The 25,057-nt window shown below is 43.6% G+C and overlaps 2 protein-coding genes across 21 annotated transcripts in view; both read left to right on the plus strand.

Moving 5' to 3' along the window:
* Nucleotides 1-25,057, plus strand: part of MACF1 (microtubule actin crosslinking factor 1) — a 341,804-nt gene that overhangs the window by 136,123 nt on the left and 180,624 nt on the right. For all 20 annotated transcript variants that reach the window (XM_067725581.1, XM_067725580.1, XM_067725586.1 and 17 more), the window contains exons 4-5: nt 2,559-2,636; nt 7,448-7,540. In XM_067725581.1, coding sequence (XP_067581682.1) covers nt 2,559-2,636; nt 7,448-7,540 — 171 coding nt within the window. The remainder of the gene's footprint in view (nt 1-2,558; nt 2,637-7,447; nt 7,541-25,057) is intronic.
* On the plus strand, nt 10,306-24,295 carry LOC137218547 (uncharacterized). The gene has a single exon (XM_067725602.1). It carries the CDS (start codon nt 17,040-17,042, stop codon nt 18,120-18,122), a length of 1,083 nt encoding a protein of 360 aa, XP_067581703.1. The 5' UTR covers nt 10,306-17,039; the 3' UTR covers nt 18,123-24,295.

Below are 25,057 nucleotides of genomic sequence, written 5' to 3' on the forward strand. Positions count from 1 at the left end.
ATATTGAAAAGTGATTCTTTTCAGTGATGTTGCTTAAAAAACAGGTTAAAACCACTCCAATCTGATTTCTTTTTCTAACCTTTGAAAACCTACAGAGATAGTCGTAAAATATCATCTTTTCACCAAAAACCACCCAAATATGTCTTTCATGGTTATTCTCATCCTCCTCTCTGCCTTACTTGATTCACAGAAGTAGGGAGGGTGGGTGGCCGTGGAGAATTAAAGCTGTGTTTCAACAAAAGAAGTGTTCAGTATAACCATCTGCTCTGGTCTTAATTTGGTTTTTGCATCTTTCTGGAGGTGGGAGGGTATTTTCATATTTATTTTCACCTTTTTTTTCCCTGCATTCATTTCCTTTTCGTTCGTGTGTTGTGAATTTCCTGTTACTCTGTCATGTCTTTCTCTTGGTTGGTGGCCAAAGGAGCCAGCAGGGCTGAAGACCCTCCGTCTGGTGAGCATGCCCTCCTGGCGCCATACAAACAGCAAGGAGCAGGAGGAAGATGATGATGATGATGATGTAGTAGGTCCTCCTGGGGCCACCAGCATCCCAGCCGGCACTGCAGGGCCATCAGAGAGTTTGGGGTTCTCTAGGTCTCCAAGTAGCTCAGTTACCAGTTGCCTTCTTCCCTGTCCGCCTGGGAATTTGGGTCCCAAAGAAAGTGGTTAAAACTAATTGTGCCTCTTGCCACTGTTAGATGATCCTGGAGTGGGAATTGTTTTGCTTATCTGAGAGTAGCTGGCATGAAAAGAATAAGGGTGTTCGGTGGCATCAAGTCCCTTTGTGACCTGGAGACCCATGGCTTTCTGGTGGCCTTGCTATGTTGTCTGAGTCGAGATCACAGAATCGTGGAAAGCTTAGTTGACAGCACGACAGTTATTGCTTATGACTCCACACTCCAGACTAACGGGGACTGTCCACCTCTCTGGCCTCCAGGTTCTCACCACACACCATGTCATTTGTTTTCAGAAGAGCCTGGTGTTTGCAAACCACTCACTGCATGGAGATACTCTGCTTGGTCAATAACATCTCTAGTTGCTGTAGAGGACAGATATTTAACTTGCATGTTCTTAGGCGTATTTTTGGTGGGGAGTACTTAGGAGTAAAGATTAGAGTGTGTAAGAAGGCCATTTTCTGCTTGCAGGCTCTAAGCTATAGCCTGTGATCTTTCTCCAGAAAGAGGGCTTAGGCAATATCCCCATTCCCTGTCCTCTTAAAGTCATCTTTTCACCTCATTGATCTCCCTTCCCATTGCCTTAGAGTCTTCAGTTTCACAGGCTCTGTCATCTTCTAAGCTATAGTCACAATTAGTTTAGCTGAAATGACTGAGAAGAGGTTCTCACTAAGAAGATTTTTCCTAAAACTTTGACTTATGAAGTTATCCTGTTTCACAGAGAGGCCTCATCCTCTCTGTCGATTACTCTGGTTTGGAAGTTTTGCTTAGAAGGGTTAGGGACCCCCACAGAGATGCTTCCACCCCATCTTTCCATGTGGTGGGTTACTTTTTGCCCATTTCAACCTGGGGCAGTGTTTCTTCTGTGCAGGTGCCCACAACAGAGCTACCTTGTATTTTATTGGCCTTTAATTAGTACCAATTTGACATTTACAAATGAATTGGGTATGATCTAGTGAGAGTAATGTTTTAGTCCCAATTGTAGTAAAATAAAAACAACATTGGAAAGTGAGCAGGAGAGAATGTTCCAGAGGTAGGTAGCAGTCCCTGTACCCACTGGGGAAACACTTCCTGCACTTCTGGATGGATAGGAGTTGAGCAGTGGACGAGGCAGTGGGGACGGGCACCAGGGGCCCTGGGTGAAGGTGGGCCTCTCCCCCGTGGCTGTTATGACATCCAAGACTGAGTGACTGGCAGGAAATACCTTTCTTTGGAGGACTGTGTTGAACAGCCCTACGTCATCAAGGTCTTTTTTGCTCTGGGTATTTCATACTGGGGTAAAGGGTGGCTTTGCTACACCAACACCCGTCTTCCTAGAAAACACATTTCTTCCTGATTTCTGCCTTCCATTCTAGGTTTCTTCACTTGCTTGTTGAGCATGTGTAACTCCTCATTCCCTAGTATAAAATTGCCTACCTCTAGTTTCTCTTGCCAGGTTTGTAATACAGTTGGCTGTGTCCATTACTGTGCAGTATGCAATTAGGACCGTCTACCGTTCCTTACAATAGCATTTAACTGCGATTCTGGGAGCCATAGAGGCAAGTCTTTGTTCCCATTAACGTCACATCCAGAATCAAGTTCTGCCACGTACGACTGCAGAAGAACCCGTAGAGGAGCTGCGGCACTGCCTAAGCGTTTGCATTCACATGGGCTGTGTGTTCACGGGGATCCTAGTGGTAAACAAGGCCTTCTGGGGCCTCAGCAAGCATGGTGAACACACACACAGGTCCTGCCCTGGGGGGTGCTTTATGGGATGCTCCCATGCCTGGCTTCAGTCATGAGGAATTCTTTGTGGTCTTTTAGTCCTTGAAATGAAAGAGGAAAGTGGTCTGCACGGGTAAATTGGTGTACCTGAAATTAACATCCCTTTTGTTTGTTTGTTTGCAGCCCCGGGAGAAGGGCAGGATGCGTTTTCACAGGCTGCAGAATGTGCAGATTGCCCTGGACTTCCTAAAGCAGCGACAGGTAAGAGTGTCCCGTGTGTTCCCCATTCTGCCAGGGAATGTTGGCATCGGGTCCCTCGATGTTCTCAGTGCCCCTGGTATGTCCTCAGTAAATCCGACCGATGCAGTTCTGAGTCTTGCTTGCTAGTGAACAGCTGTATTGTGTTTGAACAAATCATTTGGTGGTCCTTACATAGAGTTTGTGGCCTGTCTCGGGGGGGGGGAGAGTCTTAGAGAAGAGCAAGACGTGAAAGATTGACTCACCTCGGGTGGAGGTCAAAGGGAAGATGAAAAATAAACCAGCTCAGAAGATGGGAAAAGGTACATCGTCTAGGAAGAGGGAAAACCAGAGTGCTCCATCATTATGAGAACTGGGTGAGGGGATGGTCAGGATGGCTGAACGGCACATGGAGCTGAGGCGAAGGTCTCAGCTGTGCAGCATTGGTGACTTAAGAGAACAGCCTCAGTAGAGCAGAAAAGTGTTTAGGACATAGTAAAGAAGCTTTTCCCTCTTTACTAAATAAGGAAGGAAGAATAAAGAAGGAAGATGGCAACATATTTTTAGACATAGAGGGAGAAGCCAACGAAGAGAGGAGAACAGAATGAGAGCAAGGAGGAGTACGAGTCAGAGCCTGTTACCCCAGAAGGTGCCTTGGAGATCCTCTAGTCCAGCCTTTTTGTTTCATACGGAAGGAAACTGAGAAATGACCTGCCCCAAATCTCACAAGGTAGAGCAAAGCTGGGACTTCCACTGAGGTCCCCTGACACTGGTTTAACGCTCCTTCCGTGCTGCTTTCTACACACGTTTCCTCCTCCCATTGCTTCCTAATTGATGGAACCAAGCCCAGGGATAGAGGGATGAGATACAGAGCACAGCTGACGTGGTTTCTTTGAAAAAGAAAGGAAAAAAATGCCTCTTCTGTGATACAGGGAGGAGGAAGGAAGGAGGGATAAAGACAAAGAGAAAGATTGTGGAGAGGAGGAAGGTGGATGGATGAGGGAGTCAGAGATCATCTGCCTAGAGGGCTGTTTGGAGAGACTTGGTATAGCTGCAGTCGCCAGGCAACAGCACCGGTCACGAAGACATTAGATGGTACACATATTTTTGGAGTTAGTTCATTTTTGTCACTCTTATCGGTAATTCTCATTAACTTGGGAAATTCTTTTTCTGTGTACTCCTGTAGCAGTTTGCTTCTAATATAATACTTATTACTTTATTGTTATTTCTCTGTTTGCTGTAATGCATTGTAGGCCCGTGAGGACAGGGAACGTGATCTTACTTAACATTTTTATCTTCATACCTGTCATCATGAATGGTCCATAATCAGCACTTAATAAATATTTGTTGAATAAATTGATAAATGAAAAGAGGTAGGAGAATTGGAGGCTGACGTGTTTAGGGGACCAGAGAGAGCAGCGTTGGAATGTCTGTATGTAGAGTTACAGGAAACCAGAGAGGGCCTTAATGGGCAAAAGGTGAATTGAGAAGAACTGATTAGCTGGAAATATAAATAAGGATGGAGAGGAGATTGGTTACTTGGCTGCAGTAAAAATGTGAGCGGTTAACAGTGGACACAGAGAAGGGCAGAGAGAGCTCTAGAGCAGTTCTTGCTTATGGTGAGATTGTAGCTGTGCAGGTGTCCAAAGCAGAGTGAAAATGAAAGTCATCAGAAGTGGGAAGGCAGACAAATTGTACAGATGGGTGATACTTGGGTCATCGAGATGAGTGTGACAGTTATCAAGAAAGGTGGTAGAAGATGAGGTAGGAAAGGTAGGAGTTAGGTGTGAAGTCTCCGAGGAACAGATTGGCAGAGGTTGGAAGGTGGCTTGGCCAAGGAAGGTAGACTTCAGAAAACAAGGGGAAAGCTGACAGAGTTGGGACTGAGGAACGTGGACTTGGCTGATACTGTCAGCCTGCCAGCTGTGGGCTGCTTGTGATTAGAAAACCTGCACTCAGACCAGAAGCAGGTTGTCCCACTCCCAATATACAGAAGAGGAAACTGAGATGCAGAAAAGGGAACGAATTTGCCCAGGTGTCTTGGTCATTCAGGTTGCTGTAACACAGCATCACAGCCCTGGTGGCTTATAAACAACAGAAATTTATTTCTCACAGTTCTGAACGCTGGGAAGTCCAAGATCGAGGCAGATTTGGTATCTGGTGAGGTCCTGGTTCAGAGATGGCTTTTAGCTGTGACCTCACATGATGGAAAGGTCGAGGGAGCTTTCTGGGTCTCTCTCTTTTTTTTTTTTTTTTTGGCAGTACGCGGGCCTCTCACTGTTGTGGCCACTCCAGTTGCGGAGCACAGGCTCCGGATGTGCAGGCTCAGTGGCCATGGCTCACGGGCCAGCCGCTCCGCGGCATGTGGGATCTTCCAGGACCGGGGCACGAACCCGTGTCCCCTGCATCGGCAGGCGGACTCTCAACCACTGCGCCACCAGGGAAGCCCTCTGGGTCTCTCTTATAAAGATACTAATTCCATTCCCTCAAGGCCTAATCACCCCCAGAAGGTCCCACCTCCATATACCTTCAGATTGGGTGTTAGGATTTAACATATGAATTTTGGAGGGACACAAGCATTCAGTCTACAGCACCGGTCACCATAGTGTAAGGGAGAAGTGAGGCTTCTGTTTGAGGTCACTAGGTTCTTTAGTACATGAAGATTTCAGTTCAATTGAAGAGATAAAGGGAAAGCAGCTTCAGGACGGTTTGCCACAGTTGTCAGGACCTCCATGAGGGTACAACAGACACTCGCAGGGGTGGAGGTGGAACTGGAAGTAGGCTGGTTTTCCTAGGACACTCTTGGTTTCAGCACTGAAAGGCCCACGTCCCAGGAAACCCGTCAGTTTCCAGCACCCAGGGATGGTTAGTCACTCTGGTGGGGGAAGGGCCTGTGTGTCTGTGCACATCGTGTTGTTGGAATGAGATTTTAGGAGTAAAGCATATGCTATGGGAGGTGTGGGTAGGTGGGGATGTCTGTGACAAAGGAGGGGAAATAGATGGGAGCAGGCCAGAGACCAGTAAGGGACAAGGGGCAGATCTCTCTCTCTCAACCTTGAAGAAATAAGAAAGAAAAAGAAAAAAGTCAGGGCTGTGGTGACTTAATTAAAAAGCAACTCATAATAGCATGTGCTTGCACGGTTGCTTTGCTGATGGGATTGCAAAATGGTACAGTCACGCTGGAAGATACTGGTTGGCCAAAAAGTGCGTTCGCTTTTAAAGTAAAAATCAGACACATTTTTCGTTTTCACCAAGAACTTTATTGAACAAATATATTCACCCTTTTGTTCCACTGCTTTCTGCCATTTTTCAGGCAACTTCGTAATTCCATTTTCCCAAAACTTTTTATCTTTTTGAGCAAAGAACTGTTCCAGGTGCCTTTTACAGTCTTCCAGGGAATTGAAATTTTTTCCATTAAGAGAATTTTGTAAATACCTAAATAAATGGAAATCTGAAGGTGCACTGTCTGGTGAGTACAGTGGGTGAATCAGAACTTCGCAGCCAAGCTGTAACAGTTTTTGCCGGTCATCAAAGAAACTTATGGTCTTGGCGTTATCCTGATGGAAGATTATGAGTTTTCTGTTGACTAATTCGGAACGCTTTTTATCGAGTGCTGCTTTCACTTGGTCTAATTGAGAGCAGTACTTGTTGGAATTAATGGTTTGGTTTTCCAAAAGGAGCTCATAATAGAGGACTCCCTTCCAGTCCCACCATGTACACAACATCACCTTCTTTGGATAAAGACCGGCCTTTGGTGTGGTTGGTGGTGGTTCATTTCACTTGCCCCACAATCTCCTCTGTTCCGCATTATTATACAGTATCCACTTTTCATCACCCATCACAATTTATTTTAAAAATTGAACGTTTTCATTACATTTCAGTAGAGAATCACAGGCGGAAATATGGTCAAGAAGGTTTTTTTCACTTAACTTATGTGGAACCCAACCATCAAAGCGATGAACATAACCAAGCTGGTGCAAATGATTTTCAACGCTTGATTTGGATATTTTGAGTATGTCAGCTATCTCCCGCGTGGTATAACGTTGATTGTTCTCAATTAATGTCTCTATGTGATCGCTGTCACCTTCAACTGGTCTACCTGACCGTGGAGCATCGTCCAGCGAGAAATCTCCAGCACAGAACTTCGCAAACCACTTTTGACATGTTCGATCAGTCACAGCACCTTCTCCATACACTGCACAAATTTGTTTTTGCATTTCAGTTGCATTTTTACCTTTCTTGAAATAATAAAGCATAATTCGCCAAAATGTTGCTGTTTTTCTTTAACATTAAAATGGTTACAAAAAAATTCACCAATTTTGATGTCTTTTTTTAAACGCACACTGATATGACAGCTGTCACATACAATCTAACAAAATTGTTTTGAATGAAGTTAAAGACAACTAAGTGCTACTAGAGCCATCTGACGGAAAAAAACGAACGAACCTTTTGGCCAACCCAACAGTTGGGCAGTTTCTTATAAAGCTAAACATACACCATATGACCCAGCAATCCCACTCCTAGGAATTTACCCTAGAGAAATGAAAATGTGCTCGCACAAAAAACTGTACATGAATATAGGAGCTTTATTCATAATTGTCCCAAACCGGAAACAACGCAAATGTCCTTCAATAGATGAGTGGATAATTACAGTGTAGTGTATTGGTATAGTGGAATACTCCTCCACAACGAAAACTGTTGTTACATGCAGCAACTTGGATGGGGATCTCATGAACATTATGCTGAGTGAAAAAAAGCTGTTATCAAAAGATTACATACTGTGTGATTCCATTTAAGTCACAGAGCTCTGAGACCAGCTTTTGTTTCTTTTTCAGGTGAAACTAGTGAATATTCGCAACGATGACATCACAGACGGCAACCCCAAGCTGACCCTGGGCCTGATCTGGACCATTATTTTGCACTTCCAGGTAGGGTCTATGAAGTTTGTGGTCCTGGTTGCTTGGTTTGGACATGGCCTAGAAAGAGTTAGAGGTTGCTCTGCCTTCCAAGGGCACACTGAGGCTTGCTTCTCCGTATTTGGCAGTGAATGAGGGTGAGAGTGGGAGTTGGAAAGGAAGATTAGGGTGGCCTGGAGGCAAAGCTCTTGCAGTGTAAACCCAGAACTTCCACATCATTTGCATGATGAAATGGGATTTTTCACTTGTTTGTGCTTTGGCCCTTTCATTGGCAGTCTGGTTATTAAAAGTCTGCTCAGCTGAGTCAAAACTGTCTCTTCAGGGACTCAGAATGTGAGGGGTGGGGAGAGATGTTGGATTTGATGCTCTAGAAGGGTGGAGCGAAGCCTTATAATCCTTCTTTGTTGTAGACTTTTCCTCATCTCTAATGATCTTAAACAAGCCTAGTTAATTGTAGCACTGTCTTAGTTATTTCGGGCTGTTATAATGAAACACCATAGGCTGGGTGGCTTAAATAACAAACATTCATTTCTCACAGTTCTGGAGGCTGGAAGTCTAAGATCAGAGTGCTAGCATGGTTGGCTCCTTGGTGAGGGCCCTTTTCCTAGTTACGCCCTTGCATGGCCTTTCCTTGGGGCATGCATGCAGAGAAAGAGATCTTGTGTTCCTTCATCTTTTTATAAGGACATCAATCCCATTATGAGGGCTCCACTCTCATGACCTCATCTAAACCTAATTACCTGCCAAAGACCCCACCTCCAGATACCATCATATCAGGGTTAGGGCTTTAATATATGAATTTCGAGGGGACACAAACATTCAGTTCATAGCAAGCACCTTGGTGTCTGGGTTTGTTTATGTGTTTATAATCACAACCTTGTAGCATCCATCACACCCAAGAACAGTGGCATGTTGGTAGTGTTCACATGGTCACACAGCCTTCCTGTTGGTCCCTCCTAAGAAGATAAATCCTTTTCAAGTCTGGATTGCTATTGGAAAATCACAGCCCTATTTTTATAAGTAGACTATCTTGAATCACGTTAGCTCAACTAAACAAAACTATTTCTCAGACAGTTCTCCTATACCCAACAGCTGTACACAAGGCTGATCGATTACAGGGAGCACTTCTTTTTTTTTTTTTTAATTTATTTATTTTTGGCTGCGTTAGGTCTTCGTTGCTGCGTGCGGACTTTCTCTAGTTGTGGCGAGCGGGGCTACTCTTGCTACTCTTGGTTGTGGTGTGTGGGCTTCTCATTGCGGTGGCTTCTCTTGTGGAGCACGGGCTCTAGGCATGGACTTCAGTAGTTGTGGTGCATGGACTTCAGTAGTTGTGGCGTGTGCGCACGGCGGACTCAGTAGTTGTGGCGTGGGCTTTTAGTTGCTCTGTGGCATGTAGGATCTTCCCAGACCAGGGCTCGAACCCGTGTCCCCTGCATTGGCAGGCAGATTCTTTACCACTGCGCCACCAGGAAAGTCCCCGGGGAGCATTTCTTGAGCAGGTGGGAAAAGAAGGCTAATATAAATATCTCAAGGCAGTGACTCCCAGGGCTGTGGCTGCTGTGATGTCCCAGTTGGGGAGTCAGCGCCACCTGCTGGGTGAAGGCAGAACAGCAGGTGTCCCAGAATTCCTGAGAATCTGGGAAATTCTGAGAGCTCAGGGTTTATTTCTTGGCGCTCTGGTTTGGAACCAGTGCTGGCAATCTGCAGCATAAGTAGGCTTAGGAAAGTGTGGAGGTAACGTGTGTTTTTGTGGAACCACAGGGTGTCCTCAGGCATGCTTCGGATATAGGGATAACCACGAACATGAAATTGGCAGTGTGCCTTGGCAGGGTGGGAACAAGAACTTTGCTGAGCTTTCATAGAGTTACCCTCTTGGCACCCTTATGAACAGAGGGGTTTTTTAGAGAAACTTTGTTGGTTGTTTGTATTTCACCACAGACCTGCCTTCACTTTGAGAGACCAATGTTATTCCTCATAGGTGTGAAGTAAGAGGAAGCTGTCGACTGGGTCTTTGTTTCTCCTGACTGCAACTAAATTCAACAAAAGGGAAATTCAGGGGTCAAGGAATGAAAATTGAACTGGCTAATTAAAATTTTCCTGGGACAGAGGAGATGGTGGTAATGTTCCTTAACTGAACACTGCATCAGGAAAATGTTCTCTCTTACTCTCTCTTTAAAAATTTGTTATGAAAAATTTCAGACATATATAAAAGCAGAGAAAATAGTATAGAACCACCATGTACCCATCACCTAGCCCTACAGTTGCTAACTCATGGCCAGTGTTATTTTGTCTATATCCTGATCCACTCCTCAAACCCCCAGGAGGTTATTTTGAAAGGAGTCCCAGACATCATATAATTTCATCTGTAAATATTTCAGTGTGTATCTCTTAAAGACTCTTCATTTAAGCAAACCACAGTGTTATAACACTGTAAAAATCAGTAATTTCTTAAAATCATTGAATATCTGAGCACTGTTCAGATTTCCCCAGTTATCTCATTTAAAAAATGGCTTGTTTGAATCAGAATCCAAAGTCCACACATGTGTTAAATTTTCCCCTCCTCTTTTTCTCTCCTTTTGGTTTGTTGAATAAATCAGGTCTTTTGTCCTGTGCAATTTATGTAAAGATGCTGGTGGCATCTGTGGGATGTTTTCTAACAGCATCCTCCATCCCTCTCTTGTATTGCCTGTAAACTGGTGTTTTAGACCTGAGGCTGGATCATACTTAGCTTCCCTTTTTTGTGGGTCGGGGGTGGGGGGTGGGCAAGGATGGTGATGTTGAGTTGTATACTTTTTTTTTTTTTTTTTGGCTGTGTTGGGTCTTCATTGCTGCGCTTGGGCTTTCTCTGGTTGCAGCGAGCGGGGGCTACTCTTCGTTGCGGTGTGTGGGCTTCTTATTGCCGTGGCTTCTCTTGTTGTGGAGCATGGGCTCTAGGCGCATGGGCTTCAGTAGTTGCAGTAAGCGGGCTCAGTAGTTGTGGCTCACAGGCTCTAGAGCTCAGGCTCAGTAGTTGTGGTGCACAGGCTTAGTTGCTCTGTGGCATGTGGGATCTTCCCGGACCAGGCATTGAACCTGTGTCCCCTGCATTGGCAGGCGGATTCTAAACCATTGCACCACCAGGGAAGTCCCGAGTTGTATACTTTTATTGCTGCACATCAGAAGGCACATAATGTCTGTTGTCCGTCTGTTCGTGATGTTAAGCTTGATTAGTGAGTTCAGGTGTTATCAGCCTGATCCATCCATTGTAGATCCACTCACTGTTAGCTCTTCACCTAAAACTTTAGCAGCTACTGTTTGTCATTGCTAGTTCCATTATTTCATTAGAAGTTGCAAGATGGTGATACTCAAAATTCTATAATTCTTTTGTAAAGTAGAATTTTACTTTATCCATTACCCTGAGAGATAGCTCCTATAGGAAAGGCAAGATACAATGATAAATGCTTTCACCTTTCCCTCTGTTTTACCAGTTTTCAGAATAATTAGTTGATCCTCTAAGTTTCTCTAAAGACCGATGAAAGTTTCTTTGTTGATATTTATTTTCCTTTAGTATCAGTGTGACTCATGGATTTTTAACAGACTTAAATGTGTTCTAATCAAATACAGCTGTCATTTTTCTTAATACTCAGCTCCGTCTTTGGCCAGTGACTTTTTTCAAGTTGACTCTGAGTCCTTTGTCATGATCCCCATAGTCTTGATAATGTGCTTTATTTCTTGTGTGAAGAGCTGTTCCAGATATTTTTTGTGTATTTCCTGTTTCAAGCCTGGGATTAGCAATTTCTCCAAGGAACTGAAATTCTTTGTTGACAGCAATCTGAGTGCTACCGGGTTGGTCACTGTCTCTAGGCGTTTTCTGTGGACAGAGCTAGCTAACACTTGTATTTTTCTCTTTTAAAAAAGTCAAGAATTTATAATGATGTTTCTAATTCAAAATTAGAATTACAGAGTTTTATTCAACTTCTTTGACTTTATGTTTGTATCCTTTTTTTTTCTTATGCTGAAAATCTTGATGCTATCTAAGTAACACATTACTTTTTCCCTTTTTCATACACACACAAGCACACGGGTGCATGCATACATAAAATCATATATATATTATGGCATATATAGAAAGTCATATATATTATATGTAATATATTTGAATCAAAATAACAATGACTGTTATTATTAACAACACGATTACTGAAAAATTTGTGATTTCTTTGCAGTCCTTTATGTCCTTAGTGTTTATCTCCTAAGGACGTACAAATAATCTTGTTTTATAGTCATTTGAAGTAACTTCTCTCTGTGTTGTTAAGCCATTAATTCAATACACAAGTTCATTTGTTTTTATATTCCTTCAGTTTTTAGGGATTGTTTTTTCCCTTTTAATTTTATTTTATATTTTATAGACCATATACATTGTTCCAAAGGGAAATTTTAAAAAGTGAACACAAGGTGTGTTCAGTGAAGTCTAGCTTTCATCTCTGCCCCCTCCATCCTGTTTCTTCCCTTTCCATATAGTTAGCTAATTGTTTTAAAACATTTTTTGGTTATCATTCTATTGTTTGTTTAAGAAAATACATTCTTTTTTAAAAACAACTTCATTGAGGTATAATTTATGTACCATAAAATTGATGCATTTTCATTGTGTAATTCAGTGATTTTTATGAGTTGTATAACCATCACCATAATAATCCAATTTTAGAACATTTTCATCATCCCACTAAGGTCCTTCTTGTCTATTTATAGTTATTCTCCATTCCCATCCCCAGCCTTAGGCAACCACTAATATGTTTTTTGTTTCTACAAATTTGCCTCTTCCAGACTTTTCATTTAAATGGAATCTTACAATATGTGCTCTTTTGTGTCTAGCTTCTTTCACTTAACATAATATTCTTGAGGTTCATCTATGTTGTAGCATGTATGAGTACTTAATTCCTTTATTGCTGAGGAGTATTCTGTTGTATGGATATACCATATATTTTGTTTATTCAGCAGTTGACGGACATTTGGGTTGTTTTCATTTTTTGGCTATTATAAATAACGTTGATTTGAATATTTGTGTGGATGTATGTTTTCATTTTTTCATTTCTCTTGGCTATATACCTATGGGTGGAATTGCTGGGTTATAGGGTAGGTTTATATATAACTTTTCAAGAAACTGCCAAACTGTCTTCCAAAGTGGCTGAACCATTTTATATTCCCACCAGCTCAATTGTGAGAGTTCCTGTTTCTCCATATCCTTGTAATTGTCTGTCTTTTAGATTATAGCCATCATAGTGGGTGTGAAATGGTATCTCCTTGTGGTTTTAGTTTGCAGGAGAATGTATTCTTTTTTTTTTTTTTTTTAAGGATTTTATTTATTTATTTTTTGGTTGTGTTGGGTCTTCGTTGCTGCGCACGGGTTTTCTCTAGTTGCCGCGAGCGGGGGCTACTCTTTGTTGCCCTGTGCGGGCTTCTCATTGTGGTGGCTTCTCGTTGCGGAGCACGGGCTCTAGGCGTGCAGGCTTCAGTAGTTGCGGCATGCAGGCTCAGTAGTTGTGGCTTGCGGGCTCTAGAGCGCAGGCTCAGTAGTTGTGGTGCACGGGCTTAGTTGCTCCATGGCATGTGGGATCTTCCCGGAGCAGGGCTCGAACCTGAGTCCCCTGCATTGGCAAGCGGATTCTTAACCACTGCGCCACCAGGGAAGTCCCGATTTTAGTTTTTAATTATGAAATTGTTAATTACCCAGAGAAGTACAGAAAAGTATATAACAGATCTTCATGTGTGTAGTCAACTTCAAAATTAAACAGATGTTAATATTTGCTTTTATATATGCTTTTGTTTTTATTTTCCAGTATACCTTTCTTTTTTCAGTCACTCTGAGAAGGCCAGTATGACTTACAGTGTTGTGTGACACATACTGCTTTGTAACGTGGTTATTTGTTTCACTCAATAAGTACTTGTTAAATGAATGGATGTTGTATGAAATTGGTCTCCTCGAAGCTGTGGGGTAGGTAGACCAGATAAATAGACTGTGGTGTGTGTTTTCCTGTGCCCATTGTTCAGATGAGCAAACTGAAACACAGACACCAACTGACTTTTTTAGGTTATACATCCAGATACTAATAATAGGATTTCTTATCTCTTGGTTTTGTCCAGGCCTGTTTTAAGGTACATGTTAGGATTTATGATTTTTCTAGAAGATAAGTTCTTTAAAAATCAGAATCTGACAAAATTAGCTTTCCAACTTTCACATGTTTATTAAACACTAGTGTATGTATAGCACTCTGAAATTTAAGAAGTCTGGGAGTTTAGGTCAAGAGTGGTCTTAGTTGGGTTTACATTTGTGTGTACTTTATGACACTTAGTGCTTGGCACGTAGATGAGGCATCATTCATGCTTGCGGAGTGAATGAATGAGCTTTTTTGCTCTGGAGTCTTTTATGCCCGCTATCTCTATGGGAGACCTATGGGCAGTAAACAGTTAACTAGAAAAAGCCAAAGGATAAAACATGAAAAATATGTGGGCACTAGAAATCTGCTCTCCCAAAAGGCAGCTGGCCATGTGTTCAGAGTTCAGGCTAGATGAGAAGAAGGTCCAGGGGAAAGTCCTTGTGATCAGAGTTAACTTACTCAGTAAACTAGGGGAAGCAGCGCCCCTATGGAGAAAAACAAGCACCTAAACTTTGGACGTTAGAACATAGCTACTACTTTCCTTAGAGCCTAATCAAGAAAAAGAGTATATTAGGACCCCGGTGGTGGTGGAGTGCCTCATACCTCTTAGCTCCAGTAGTAAATGAGGAGAAAAGGGACTTAACATAGACCAGGCAGTTTCAAGACCGAGCACTTTCAAGACACCATCCCACGAACCCTCTCTACAACCCCATTAAGTAAGGGGTAGCATCCATGTTTTAGAGGTAAGGAGACTGAATCACTTAGCAAGATAGTTACTTAGCGACTGAGTTAACAGAACTGGGAATTTGAACCTAGGTCTACCTTGCTGAACTCTCTGCTCGTTTCCTAGATCAGTTTTCCTCTGGAGCAGAAGGAAATGAAAGCCTGATTTGCCCAACATATGCAGAAGTTTAAGAAAGAAAAGGCTCCTAGAAGTAATCTGCTCAGCTCTGTCAGGCCCGTCTGTCAGAGAAAACTGCAGCAGCAGCAGTCATATCCAGAGGCTGTCTCTCTTGTCCCTGAGTTGATCGTTTTCAGGAATTCAGTTTGCTTGTATTTCATGAGCAAAATTCAAGCTTGAGCCTTGGGGTGTACATCTGAGAAGTTCCACAGTTCCAGCGCTCTTTGTTGAAGGAGTAGAGGCCTGGTACCTGCCTGGAGAATTATATTGTAACATCAGATTTTTTGCCGATTGAGTGGTTTTTCTGGAGTCTGACTGAGTTTCTCTCTCACGCTAACCTCCTTGTCTTGTTTCTTGCTGTGGTTTACAATGGCCATCAGATGGTGCTACAGCTTCACAGTCAGCCTTTGTAAAGGCTTAGGGGAGAAAGGACACCTCCTGCAATGGTGAGGCAGATGGGGCATCAGTAGGGTCTCAGAGTGCTGTGGAAGAGCTGTTGCTTAAGGGTTCTTATTGCTTTCCTTTGGTGGCGGGCATTTTTCAGGTCTCCAGGAGAGGTGGGTAGGCTTATGTAGAGCCAGGCCGACTTTTTCTCTCTGCAGTGTGGTCTGGATCCTTTCGGTATAGAATAAATAGATTTGACCAGGAGGAAACACATAAAAGCTCTGTCCTTCCACTCCATTTGGAGCCCTTTGGATTGTGCTGTTATCTCACCTGTCACACGCTATGCTAAAAAAACTGTGGTGGGCAAATCCCACTGGCACAACAGGGTGGTTTTTGAATCCAACGTTTTAGACTTTTATTTTTTTAAAGATGAGCTTTAAAGTAATTCCTGTAATTATTTTTTAAAATATTTATTTAATTAATTTATTTGGTTGCACGAGGTCTTAGTTGTGGCTCGCGGGCTCCTTAGTTGTGGCATGAGAACTCTTAGTTGCGGCATGCATATAGGATCTAATTCCCTGACCAGGGATCAAACCCGGGCCCCCTGCATTGGGAGCACAGAGTCTTATCCACTGCACCACCAGGGAGGTCCCACCAACTTTTTAGACCTTTAATTCAGACTTCCTGCCCTGCTGCAATTTGAGTAAAAACCATCTGGGCCTCATTTTAGTGACTTCCTGTTACTCCCAAAGAGCAAGAGTTATCTTTTTGTTTCAGCCCTTGGTCCATGTGAGTCTAGTTGCCAATTCAAAACAGTGGAGTATCTTCCTGTTTTACTTAACTGAGTACAGACTTCCATCCCTGCTGCAGGTAGAAGGCAGTGTAACAAGGGTTTGAAGTTCAAAGTCTTAAACAGGGGTTCATGTTCTGGCTTTGCCACTTTGTGTAGCCTTGAGCAAAGGAATCCACTTTCTTGAACCTCAGTTTCTTTATCTGTAAAGTGTAAAATAATAGTTTTGACTTCATTTGGTTACTGTGGGAATTAAATGAGACAATCTATAGCTTAGCATGGGGCGTGGCACATGACAAATGCTAAAAACATGTTAGCTGTCAGTAGCAGCAGTAATTACTGTTGGACATTCGTGTCAAGTATCGTTCAGCAGAAACGCTGCTTCTCTGTTGTATACGGAAGTGGTATCCTTTTTACCGAACATCCATATACTGTACTCAAAGCCGATTTCCGGGTTTTTCCTCCGTGTGTCATTGGCCAGCAGAATTAACAGATGTCTCTCTCTCTCTCTCTCTTTCTCTCTCAAAAGTAGGGAAATAAATGCTACAGGAGACTAGATCTTTAAAGCTTGTGTTTCTTTTTGTAACTATGAGGATTACAATGCTCTGGTCTCTCTTCTGGTTATAATTTTATTGTTTCTGACCTGAAAAAATCGGGAGTATGTTAATCCTGCTTGATATTTTCTTTTGGACATCTTGGTGCAGCAATTGAAATCTGTTTCACTTCACAGTTTGGGGGCCATAGTCCCCGGCCCTGGTTCCTCTTGGCCCTTCCCTTCCTGGTTGGTACCAGCCGCTGGCTTGCTTTTCCCCTCTTTCTCCTCCTCCTTCCTTCACGTTACCTTCTCCCAGGGCCTCTTTTCTTTCCCCCTCCCTTTTCCATTTACTCTTACATTCCCTCCCTCCTTCCTGCCCTCCCTAATTCCTCCCCTCCCCTGGTTTCTAGCTCCTTTTTGCTTTCTGTTTGTGTTTCTGAAGGCAGTGCTCCAATTACCTCATATTTGGAGAGAGGAAGCTGTAGCCAATCCGGTTTCTGTCTGCTTTTAGGTCAAGTGATTTCTGAACTGCAGTGAGATGCTTTGAATTTGTCTTGTTGCAGCTCTGAGCCTGTAAGATGGCTGTCTGAATCGGCAGCGGCTGGAAGAGACAGAGAGAGGCGGGGAGGGAGGAAGAATTGGAGGGATCGCCGGCATAGTGCATGTTTTTAAATGTGCATCTAATCCGATGAAGCCAAGGTTGGGATTTCTCTGGGATCCCAGGACTGGCTTAGCTGCGTTTTTGCTGAGATTAGGAGAGGAAAGCAATGGGAAATTCGCTGGGCTGCGTTAAGGAGCCGAAAGATTCAATAGCTGTTCCTGAGAAGACTCCCATATCTCCTAAGAAAAGGGTTCGGCTCAAAAGGAAGTGGAGGGGGAAGAAAACCTCTACTCCAGAGGTCCCTCGCGAGGAAGAACCCTTGCAAGGAACTGGAGTCATCGAAGAGACGGAAACCCTGACGAAGTTAACAGTGAGTCTCCAACAGGAGGAAGGAGTGGGAGGGGTAGAGCCACCCCCCACAGACATTTTACTGCCTGGGGACTCGGCCCCCGACTCAGGGGTGGGAGATCAGGGGATGATCGTGCAGGTGAAGGAGAGATTCCAGGGGGAGATCCAGACTGCTCAGCTTTTGTTAGAGAATGAGTCATCAGTTGCCAGAGGGGTCTGGGATTCCCTGGAAGAGGGGATGACTGTCATCGCTCACCTGCTCGATAACCCCGCAGAAAGGAGCTGTGAGAAGTCAGTGAGCCAACTGGTGGAATTTCCGAGGACAGCATCCTGCAGCAGCAGGGCTGTGCTGCTGCCTTTGCATGGAGGGACTGCAGTGGAGAAAGGAGATACTCAGCTTGGATTTGGGAGCAGCACTTTCCCCAGGACAGACTGCGCCACCGACACAAGAAATCAAGACCATCTTTCCGACGGATGGAGTGTAGGGGGAGGAACCAAGGGTATTTTAAGTGCCCCTCAGACAGGTGCCTGGATTGTGGAACGTTCTCCTTCGTCACTACCGGCCCAGTCGAGAGGCCAGAGCTGCACAGAGCCTGCCCACGTGGGTCGAGTGCCCCCCCAGGTTCCCAGACTGCCTGCTTCTCAGAGTGATTTATCCATCAGTGGCCTGACTGAGAGCATCTTGCCCTCCTCCTCTGGCTATGGCAGCGATGGGCTGCACTTACGAGGGGTCCAGCCTAAAGATACAGAGCCTGAAAAGAGCTCCACGTCCTTCTCAGAAGAGGACGGCACCCTTTCTTTGGAGGCAAGCCCCACCCCCTTAGGGGGTCTGGAGGAGGTAGGTGGGCATGTTCAAGGGGTAGTCACACAGCGGTTTGTATTACTGGCCTCAAACTTGTGAAAGTGGAATGTGGCGAGCAGTGAGGAGCTTGGTGCTGCTCCTCAAACTTTACCGGTTAGTCAAGTACTAGTAGTTAGCGACTGCTGCGCTTGGCAAGCGAAATCTATTTCAGGTCTGCCCCTTGATGCTTGAACCTATCTTGTTGTCTCTGGGGGATCCCTGACTCTGGGTAACCATGCTATATAATTGCTGGAACTATCTGGTGGGGTTCTCTCTCCAGGTGCAGTGCTAGGTAATACTTAACTCTCAGGAGGTCTGTTTATCAGCGTCCCTGCTGTAGGAGGTTGTGGTATGGCACGGAGGTGATGGGGAGGCCTAGCTGATTCCAAGATGAGTGTGGAAGGGGTGAGGGCTGAGGCACTGACTTCGGTGTGGTTGTTCTTCTCCTCTGGAGAATGATGTTCTTATTGGAGCTGATGTAATTCCCCCCCCTTGGGGACACTGCTAATGGCAACACCCATTCAGTATGTGTTTAGGTGGAGAGGCTAGTCCTCCTTTGGTTCCTAATTCCAGCATTAGAGGAGAGGGGCATGGATTTATCTGGAGATTAGTCCAGAGCTGGGGGGAGGGGGTAGAGAGGGAGTTAGGGCAGTCTGAAAGTTCAAGGCTAGAAACAGTTTGTTTTCTGATTGGACTTGTTTATGGCTCTAACATGTTTTTGTTTGTGAGATATATATTCAGACATAAGTGGAGGTGGTGGTAGTTTTAGGTGGTGGGTGTTGTGAGGGGTCAAGGAGCAAGTGAGAATTCAAGAGCTCTGAACACTGAGAGGGAAGGAGACTCAGCAAGACCTTGGGTGGCACAGGTTCTGGTCTGTCACACAGGGGTGTGATTGTGTAGGTGACTAAAGTTATAATTCATCAGTGATAGAAGAACTTTTATTGGCATGTCAGTCTCTGCAGCAGAAGAAATAAAAACTTAGGCTCCCAGAGCGGCAAGAGGTGGAAGATGGAACATGGCATTTTCCTTGCTAGGCTGTGGGCAGCTGCCCTGGTGTCTGCAGAGCAGACACTGTGGCCCACCTACAGGTGCCCTGCTAATCATCAGCAGTATGAGGCTGAGGAGAGACGTAAATTTTAAGCTGATCTGTGCTTAAAATGACCTTTTGGGTGATGAATTTCCCCCATGGATAGGCCCATTTCAGTGCCCTTTGTTATTATAGAGTTTGGAGACTCCGAACAGTTGGAGGAAAAGATGGCCATTGAAAAATATTTGTTATGCGGTTGGGCAGGAGGCATCCTTGGGCTTTTCCATATAAAAATGTGTGTGTGTGTGTGTGTGTGTGTGTGTGTGTGTGTGTGTGTGTGTTAAAGCGGGAAGGGAGGCAGTGAGGCTGCTGGGGGGTGGGGTGTATTTGAGGTTCATCGGATAAGAGGGAATGTCAAAGTCAGCCTTTATCTTTGTACAGAACAGATGGAGAGTAATTGTGGCAGAACCAACTGCTGAACTGACCGCTCCTTTGATATTCCTGGGGTTAAAGTTGAAGCTGTGGAGGCATCACGATGATTTAGGATATGTGCTCATAATTCGGTGTGAGACTTTCAGAAAGTTTGGAGTATAAAATGTGAAGGGACTCCTAGTGGAAATCAGTTCTAGATAATGGCCCATAAGTGACTGTGGTGCTTTTGGTGTGGGATCTCCACCCGGAGCGGGAAGGTTCTGGACAACTCTGTGAGGAGTCTCCAAGAAAAGATTGGTGGGAGTAGACTATGATCTGTAGTTTAACAGAGTCAACAGCAGTGTGATTCTTGGGCTGTTCAGTATGAGAATGATACTGGTGTGTGGCGTTTTCTGGGCAGCCAGGCTCTACATCCCGTCCCAGCTACCCCTTGAGAGGAGACACAACCAGACTACTCAGTGATGGCCCAGGCAGAAAAACTAGGTGGCCCAGAGTCAGCTCAGAAGGCTGACACGTCTCTGAGGCTCTGTGTCCATCAGGTGATGCAGGGACCACAGACTGACCATTCTGTATGACAGATAAGAAGTGACTTCTCAAGATAAATGTGAAATCCCTTCAGGATGAAAGTCCTTAAGGTCACAGGGGCCTCAAACCCTCTTTGGTCTCTGAAGGCATTGTCTTCAGGGAGCTGCCCCCTCCCTGGCAGGCTGTTCACACGGCCTGGGGACAGCTGGGCAGCTCGAGAGACAGGGCAGTGTGTTTTGACACTGCAGACCTCCTGTGAAATGTGGATTGAACCACAAGGTGAGAGCATCTGACTGGAGTGAGAGCCCTGGGAGGACACGGGGGTCAGAAGAGCCCGCCGCTGCTGGTCACACACCAGCTCCTTCGCGGAGAGGGGCAGCAGGCGCTTCAACAGGGTTGAGTTTTTGTTTGTTTGTTGGTGCTCGTTTTGTTTTGTCTTTAACATGTCAGGGTAGTAACCCTCCGTAGAAACAGTTTGAGCTTCAGAATGGTGTCTGTCCTTGGCATAACTCAGGCCGCCTTGTCCCTCCCGTTGATCACTCCAGGGCATGGTGATGGGAGTGGGGCCAGGCTCCGGCTGCACAGAAACTTGGCAGTGGGTTTGTTTCTTTTCAGGATGGAGAGAAATGGGAACTGATTCTGATGCTTGCTGAGTGCCGGGTTTAGGTAATAGAAGACAAATGGTCTGCTTTTCTGTTCACCTGGTAGAGCCGATTCTTCTCTTGACAGGAAACAGTTAACAAGAGAAACAGGATGACAGGGGCCAGGGGACAAAAATGGTTTTCAGAATAAGTAGACTGAGATTTGGAGCCAGATGGGAGCGAGTTAACAGCAGTTGTACTTTGATGTCAGACAAAGGCCTTCGCTGGTCCATTCCATCTCTCAGGAGGACTCCCTACTCCCAGCTGCCATCAATAGCCGTAATACCTGGCTTAATGGAACAAGGAAAACTGTTGAAAAACCCTTTCTTTTCTCTGTCTTGGCTCCACTGCCAATTGTTAGTGGATTGTGTTGATGGAGAATTGGCTGTATACCATTGCCCTTGCCACAAATCCTTAGATTTCAGGTGAATAGTCAGATAACTCTGGGGCTAGGAATGATGAGAAAGAAATCAGTTGGTATATTATTTTCTGGGCTGAGCCTTTTCAGTTATAAGTATCCCTTTCCCATTTCTCCTCTTTCATTATAGGGAAAGTAGTTTTACTAATATTGGCTTTGTATTACAAGAAGAAAGCAAAATTAACCAGATGATACTATTGGAGGAATGTAGCAGTTAAAGTTACAGTTAGAGCTTCATTTAAGAAAGGAATTTTCTTTAAAAAAATTTTTTTCTTTAAAGAATGTATTTATTTATTTTTGGCTGCGTTGGGTCTTTGTTGCTGCCCGCGGGCTTTCTCTAGTTGCAGCAAGTGGGGGCTACTCTGCGTTGCGATGCACGGGCGTCTCATTGTGGTGGCTTCTCCTGTTGCAGAGCGCAGGCTCTAGGTGCACAGGCTTCAGTAGTTGTGCCGCATGGGCTCAGTAGTTGTGGCTTGTGGGCTCTAGAGCGCAGGCTCAGTAGTTTTGACGCACGGGCTTAGTTGCTCCGCGGCATGTGGGCTCTTACCGGACCAGGGTTCAAACCCGTGTCCCCTGCATTGGCAGGCGGATTCTTAACCACTGCGCCACGAGAGAAGTTCCTTTCAAAAAATTTTACTTAATTAAAAATATTACCAAAGAATCATTATTTTTCAGGTGTAACAATGGTGTTGTGGTTATGTTTAAAAAAAAAAGTCCTTTTAGAGATACATACTGACGTGTTTTTGGAGGAAAGGATAGTGTGGGCTTTGCTTCATAATAATAGGGGAGGGGTGAAGTGGGTGGAGTGTAGATGAAACAAGATTAGCTATGAGTTGATATGGTTGAAACTGGGTGATGGGTACATAGGAGTTCATAATACCATTCTGCCTTTTTATTGTATATATTTGGTATTTTCCGTTTCAAATGGAAAGTTGTTTTTCTGGGTTTTGATTTGCTTTTTGCTGCTCTTCTCACTAATTTGTTTTGGAAAATGTATTTTTTGTCAAATTGTTATTTATATTAACATGTAATATGTTTATTATTATTGTCTTTTTTAAAAATGTTATCCCCACATGTACCTATGGCAACCACCAATCTGTTCTCTGTTATCTATGAGCTTTTTTTTTTTAAGATTCCATGTATAAGAAGGATCGTACAGTATTTGTCTTTCTCTGTCTGACTTATTTCATTTAGCATAATGCCCTCGAGATCCAGCCATGCTGTCGCAAATGGCAGGATTTCATTCTCTTTAATGGCTGAATACTATTCCATTATGTGTATGTGCCACAATTCCTTTATCCATTCATCCTTTGATGGATACTTCAGCTGTTTCCATAACTTAGCTATTGTAAACAAAGCTGCAGTGAAGGTGCATATATCTTTTCAAGTTAGTGTTTTCATTTTCTTTGGATAAGTACCCAGGAGTAGAATTGCTGGATTGTATGGCAGTTCCATTTTTAAGTTTTCGGGGAACCTCCATACTGTTTTCCAGAGTGGCTACACCAATTTACATTCCTACCAACAGTGCACAAGGGTTCGCTTTTCTCCACATCCTTGCCAGTATATGTTATTTCTTGTCTTTTTTGATAAGAGCCATTCTAATAGGTTTGAGGCAGTATCTCATTGTGGCTTGGGTTTGCATTCCCCTGATGATTAGTGATGTTGAGCATCTTTTGATGTACCTGTTGGCCATCTGTATGACTTCTTTGGAAAAATGTCTATTCAGATCTTCTCCCCATTTTTAAATTGGATTGTTTGTGTTTTTGCTGTTGAGTTGTATAAATTCTTTCTGTATTTTGGATGTTAACTTCTTATCAGATGTATGATTAGCAAATATGTTCTCCCATTCACTGGGTTGCTTTTTCATTTTGTTGATGGTTTCCTTTGCTGTGTAGAAGCTTTTTAATATGGTGTAGTCCCACTTGTTTATTTTTGCTTTTGCTTTTGGTGTCAGATTAAATACATCAGTGCCAAGATCTATATCAAGGAGATTGCTGCCTATATTGATCTATATCAAGGAGATTGCTGCCTATGTTTTCTTCCAGGAATTTTATGATTTTAGGTCTTAAGGTCAAGTCTTTAATCCACTTTGAGTTAATTTTGGGGTATGGTGTAAAACAGTGGTTGAGTTTCATTCTTTTGCATTTGGCTGTCTGGTTTTCCCAACACCATTTATGGAAGAGACTGTCCTTTCCCCATTGTGTATTTTTGGCTCCTTTTTTGTATATTAATTGAACACATATGCATGGGTTTATTTCTGGGTTTTCACTTCAGTTCCATAAGCCAAATACCATACTGTTTTATTACTACAGCTTTGTAATGTTGTTGGGAATCAGGGAGAATGATGCCTCCGGGTTTGTTCTTTTCTCAAGATTGCTTTGATTAATCAGTGTGTGTGTGTGTGTGTGTGTGTGTGTGTGTGTGTAGTTCCATACAAATTTTGGGATTATTTGTTTTATTTCTTTGAAAAATACCATTGGAATTTTGATAGGGATTGTACTGAATCTGTAGGTTGCTTTGAGTAGTGTGGACATTTTAACAGTAATGATTTTTCCAGTCCATGAGCACAGAATTTCCTTCCATTTATTTGTGTCTGAAATTTCTTTCATTAATGTCTTATAGTTTTCTATATACAGGTCTTTTACCTGCTTGGTTAAATTTATTCCTAGGTGTTTTATTCTTTTTGATTCAATTATAAATGGGATTGTTTTCTTTATTTATCTTTCTGATAGTTTGTTATTAGTGTATAAAAATGCAACAGATTTTTGCATATTGATTTTGTATCCTGCAAGTTTATTGAATTTGTTTATTCCAATAGTTTTTTGATGTCTTTAGGAGTCTTTGGGGTTTTCTGTATATAATATTCTGTCATCTGCAAATAGTGGCAGTTTTACTTCTTCCTTTCCAATTTGGATGCTTTTTATTTCTTTTCCTTGCCTAATTGCTCTGGCCAGGACTTCCAATATTATGCTGAATAAAAGTGGAGAGAGTGGGCATTCTTGTCTTGTTCCTGATCTTAGAGAAAAGACTTTCATCTTTCCATCACTGAGTATAATGTTAGCTCTGTCCTTTATTATGATGAAATACATTTCCTCTATACCTGCTTTGTTGAGAGTTTTTATAAATGGCTGTTGAATTTTGTCAAGTGCTTTTTCTGTATCTATTGAGATGATAATACGATTTTTTTTTTTTTTTTTTTTTGTGGTACGCGGGCCTCTCACTGCTGTGGCCTCTCCCGTTGTGGAGCACAGGCTCCGGACGCACAGGCCCAGCGGCCATGGCTCACGGGCCCAGCCGCTCCGCGGCACGCGGAATCCTCCCGGACCGGGTCACGAACCCATGTCCCCTGCATCGGCAGGCGGACTCTCAACCACTGCGCCACCAGGGAAGCCCGATAATACGATTTTTATTCTTCCTTTTGTTAATGTGTGCTATATCACATTGACTGATTTATGGATGTTGAACCATCCTTGCATACCTGGAATAAATCCTACTTGATCATGGTGTGTGATCCTTTTAATGTATTGTTGAATTTGGTTTGCTAATATTTTTTTTAAGGATTTTTGCATCTATGTTCATCGGGAATATTGCCTGTAATTTTCTTTTCTTGTGGTGTCTTTGTCTGGTTTTGTTATCAAGGTAATGCTGGCCTCATAAAATTAGTTTGGATGAGTTCCCTCCTCTTCTGTTTTTGGAAGAGATTGAGAAGTATTGGTGTTAATTCTTCTTTGAATGTTTGATAGAGTCTATCAGTGAAGCTGTCTGGTCCTGGACTTTTGTTCGTTGGGAGGTTTTTGTTTGTTTGTTTTTTGTTTTTTGCTGTTGTGGCCTCTCCCATTGCGGAGCACAGGCTCTGGACGCACAGCCTCTGGACACGCAGGCTCAGCGGCCATGGGTCACGGGCCCAGCCGCTCCGTGGCATGTGGCATCTTCCTGGACCGGGGCACGAACC

This window comes from Pseudorca crassidens, chromosome 2 (genome assembly GCF_039906515.1).
Source record: "Pseudorca crassidens isolate mPseCra1 chromosome 2, mPseCra1.hap1, whole genome shotgun sequence".
Classification (NCBI taxonomy): Eukaryota; Metazoa; Chordata; class Mammalia; order Artiodactyla; family Delphinidae; genus Pseudorca; species Pseudorca crassidens.

Coding starts and splice junctions, on each gene's coding strand:
- LOC137218547 (XM_067725602.1), top strand. CDS start 17,040: ATGGGAAATTCGCTGGGCTGCGTTAAGGAGCCGAAAGATTCAATAGCT.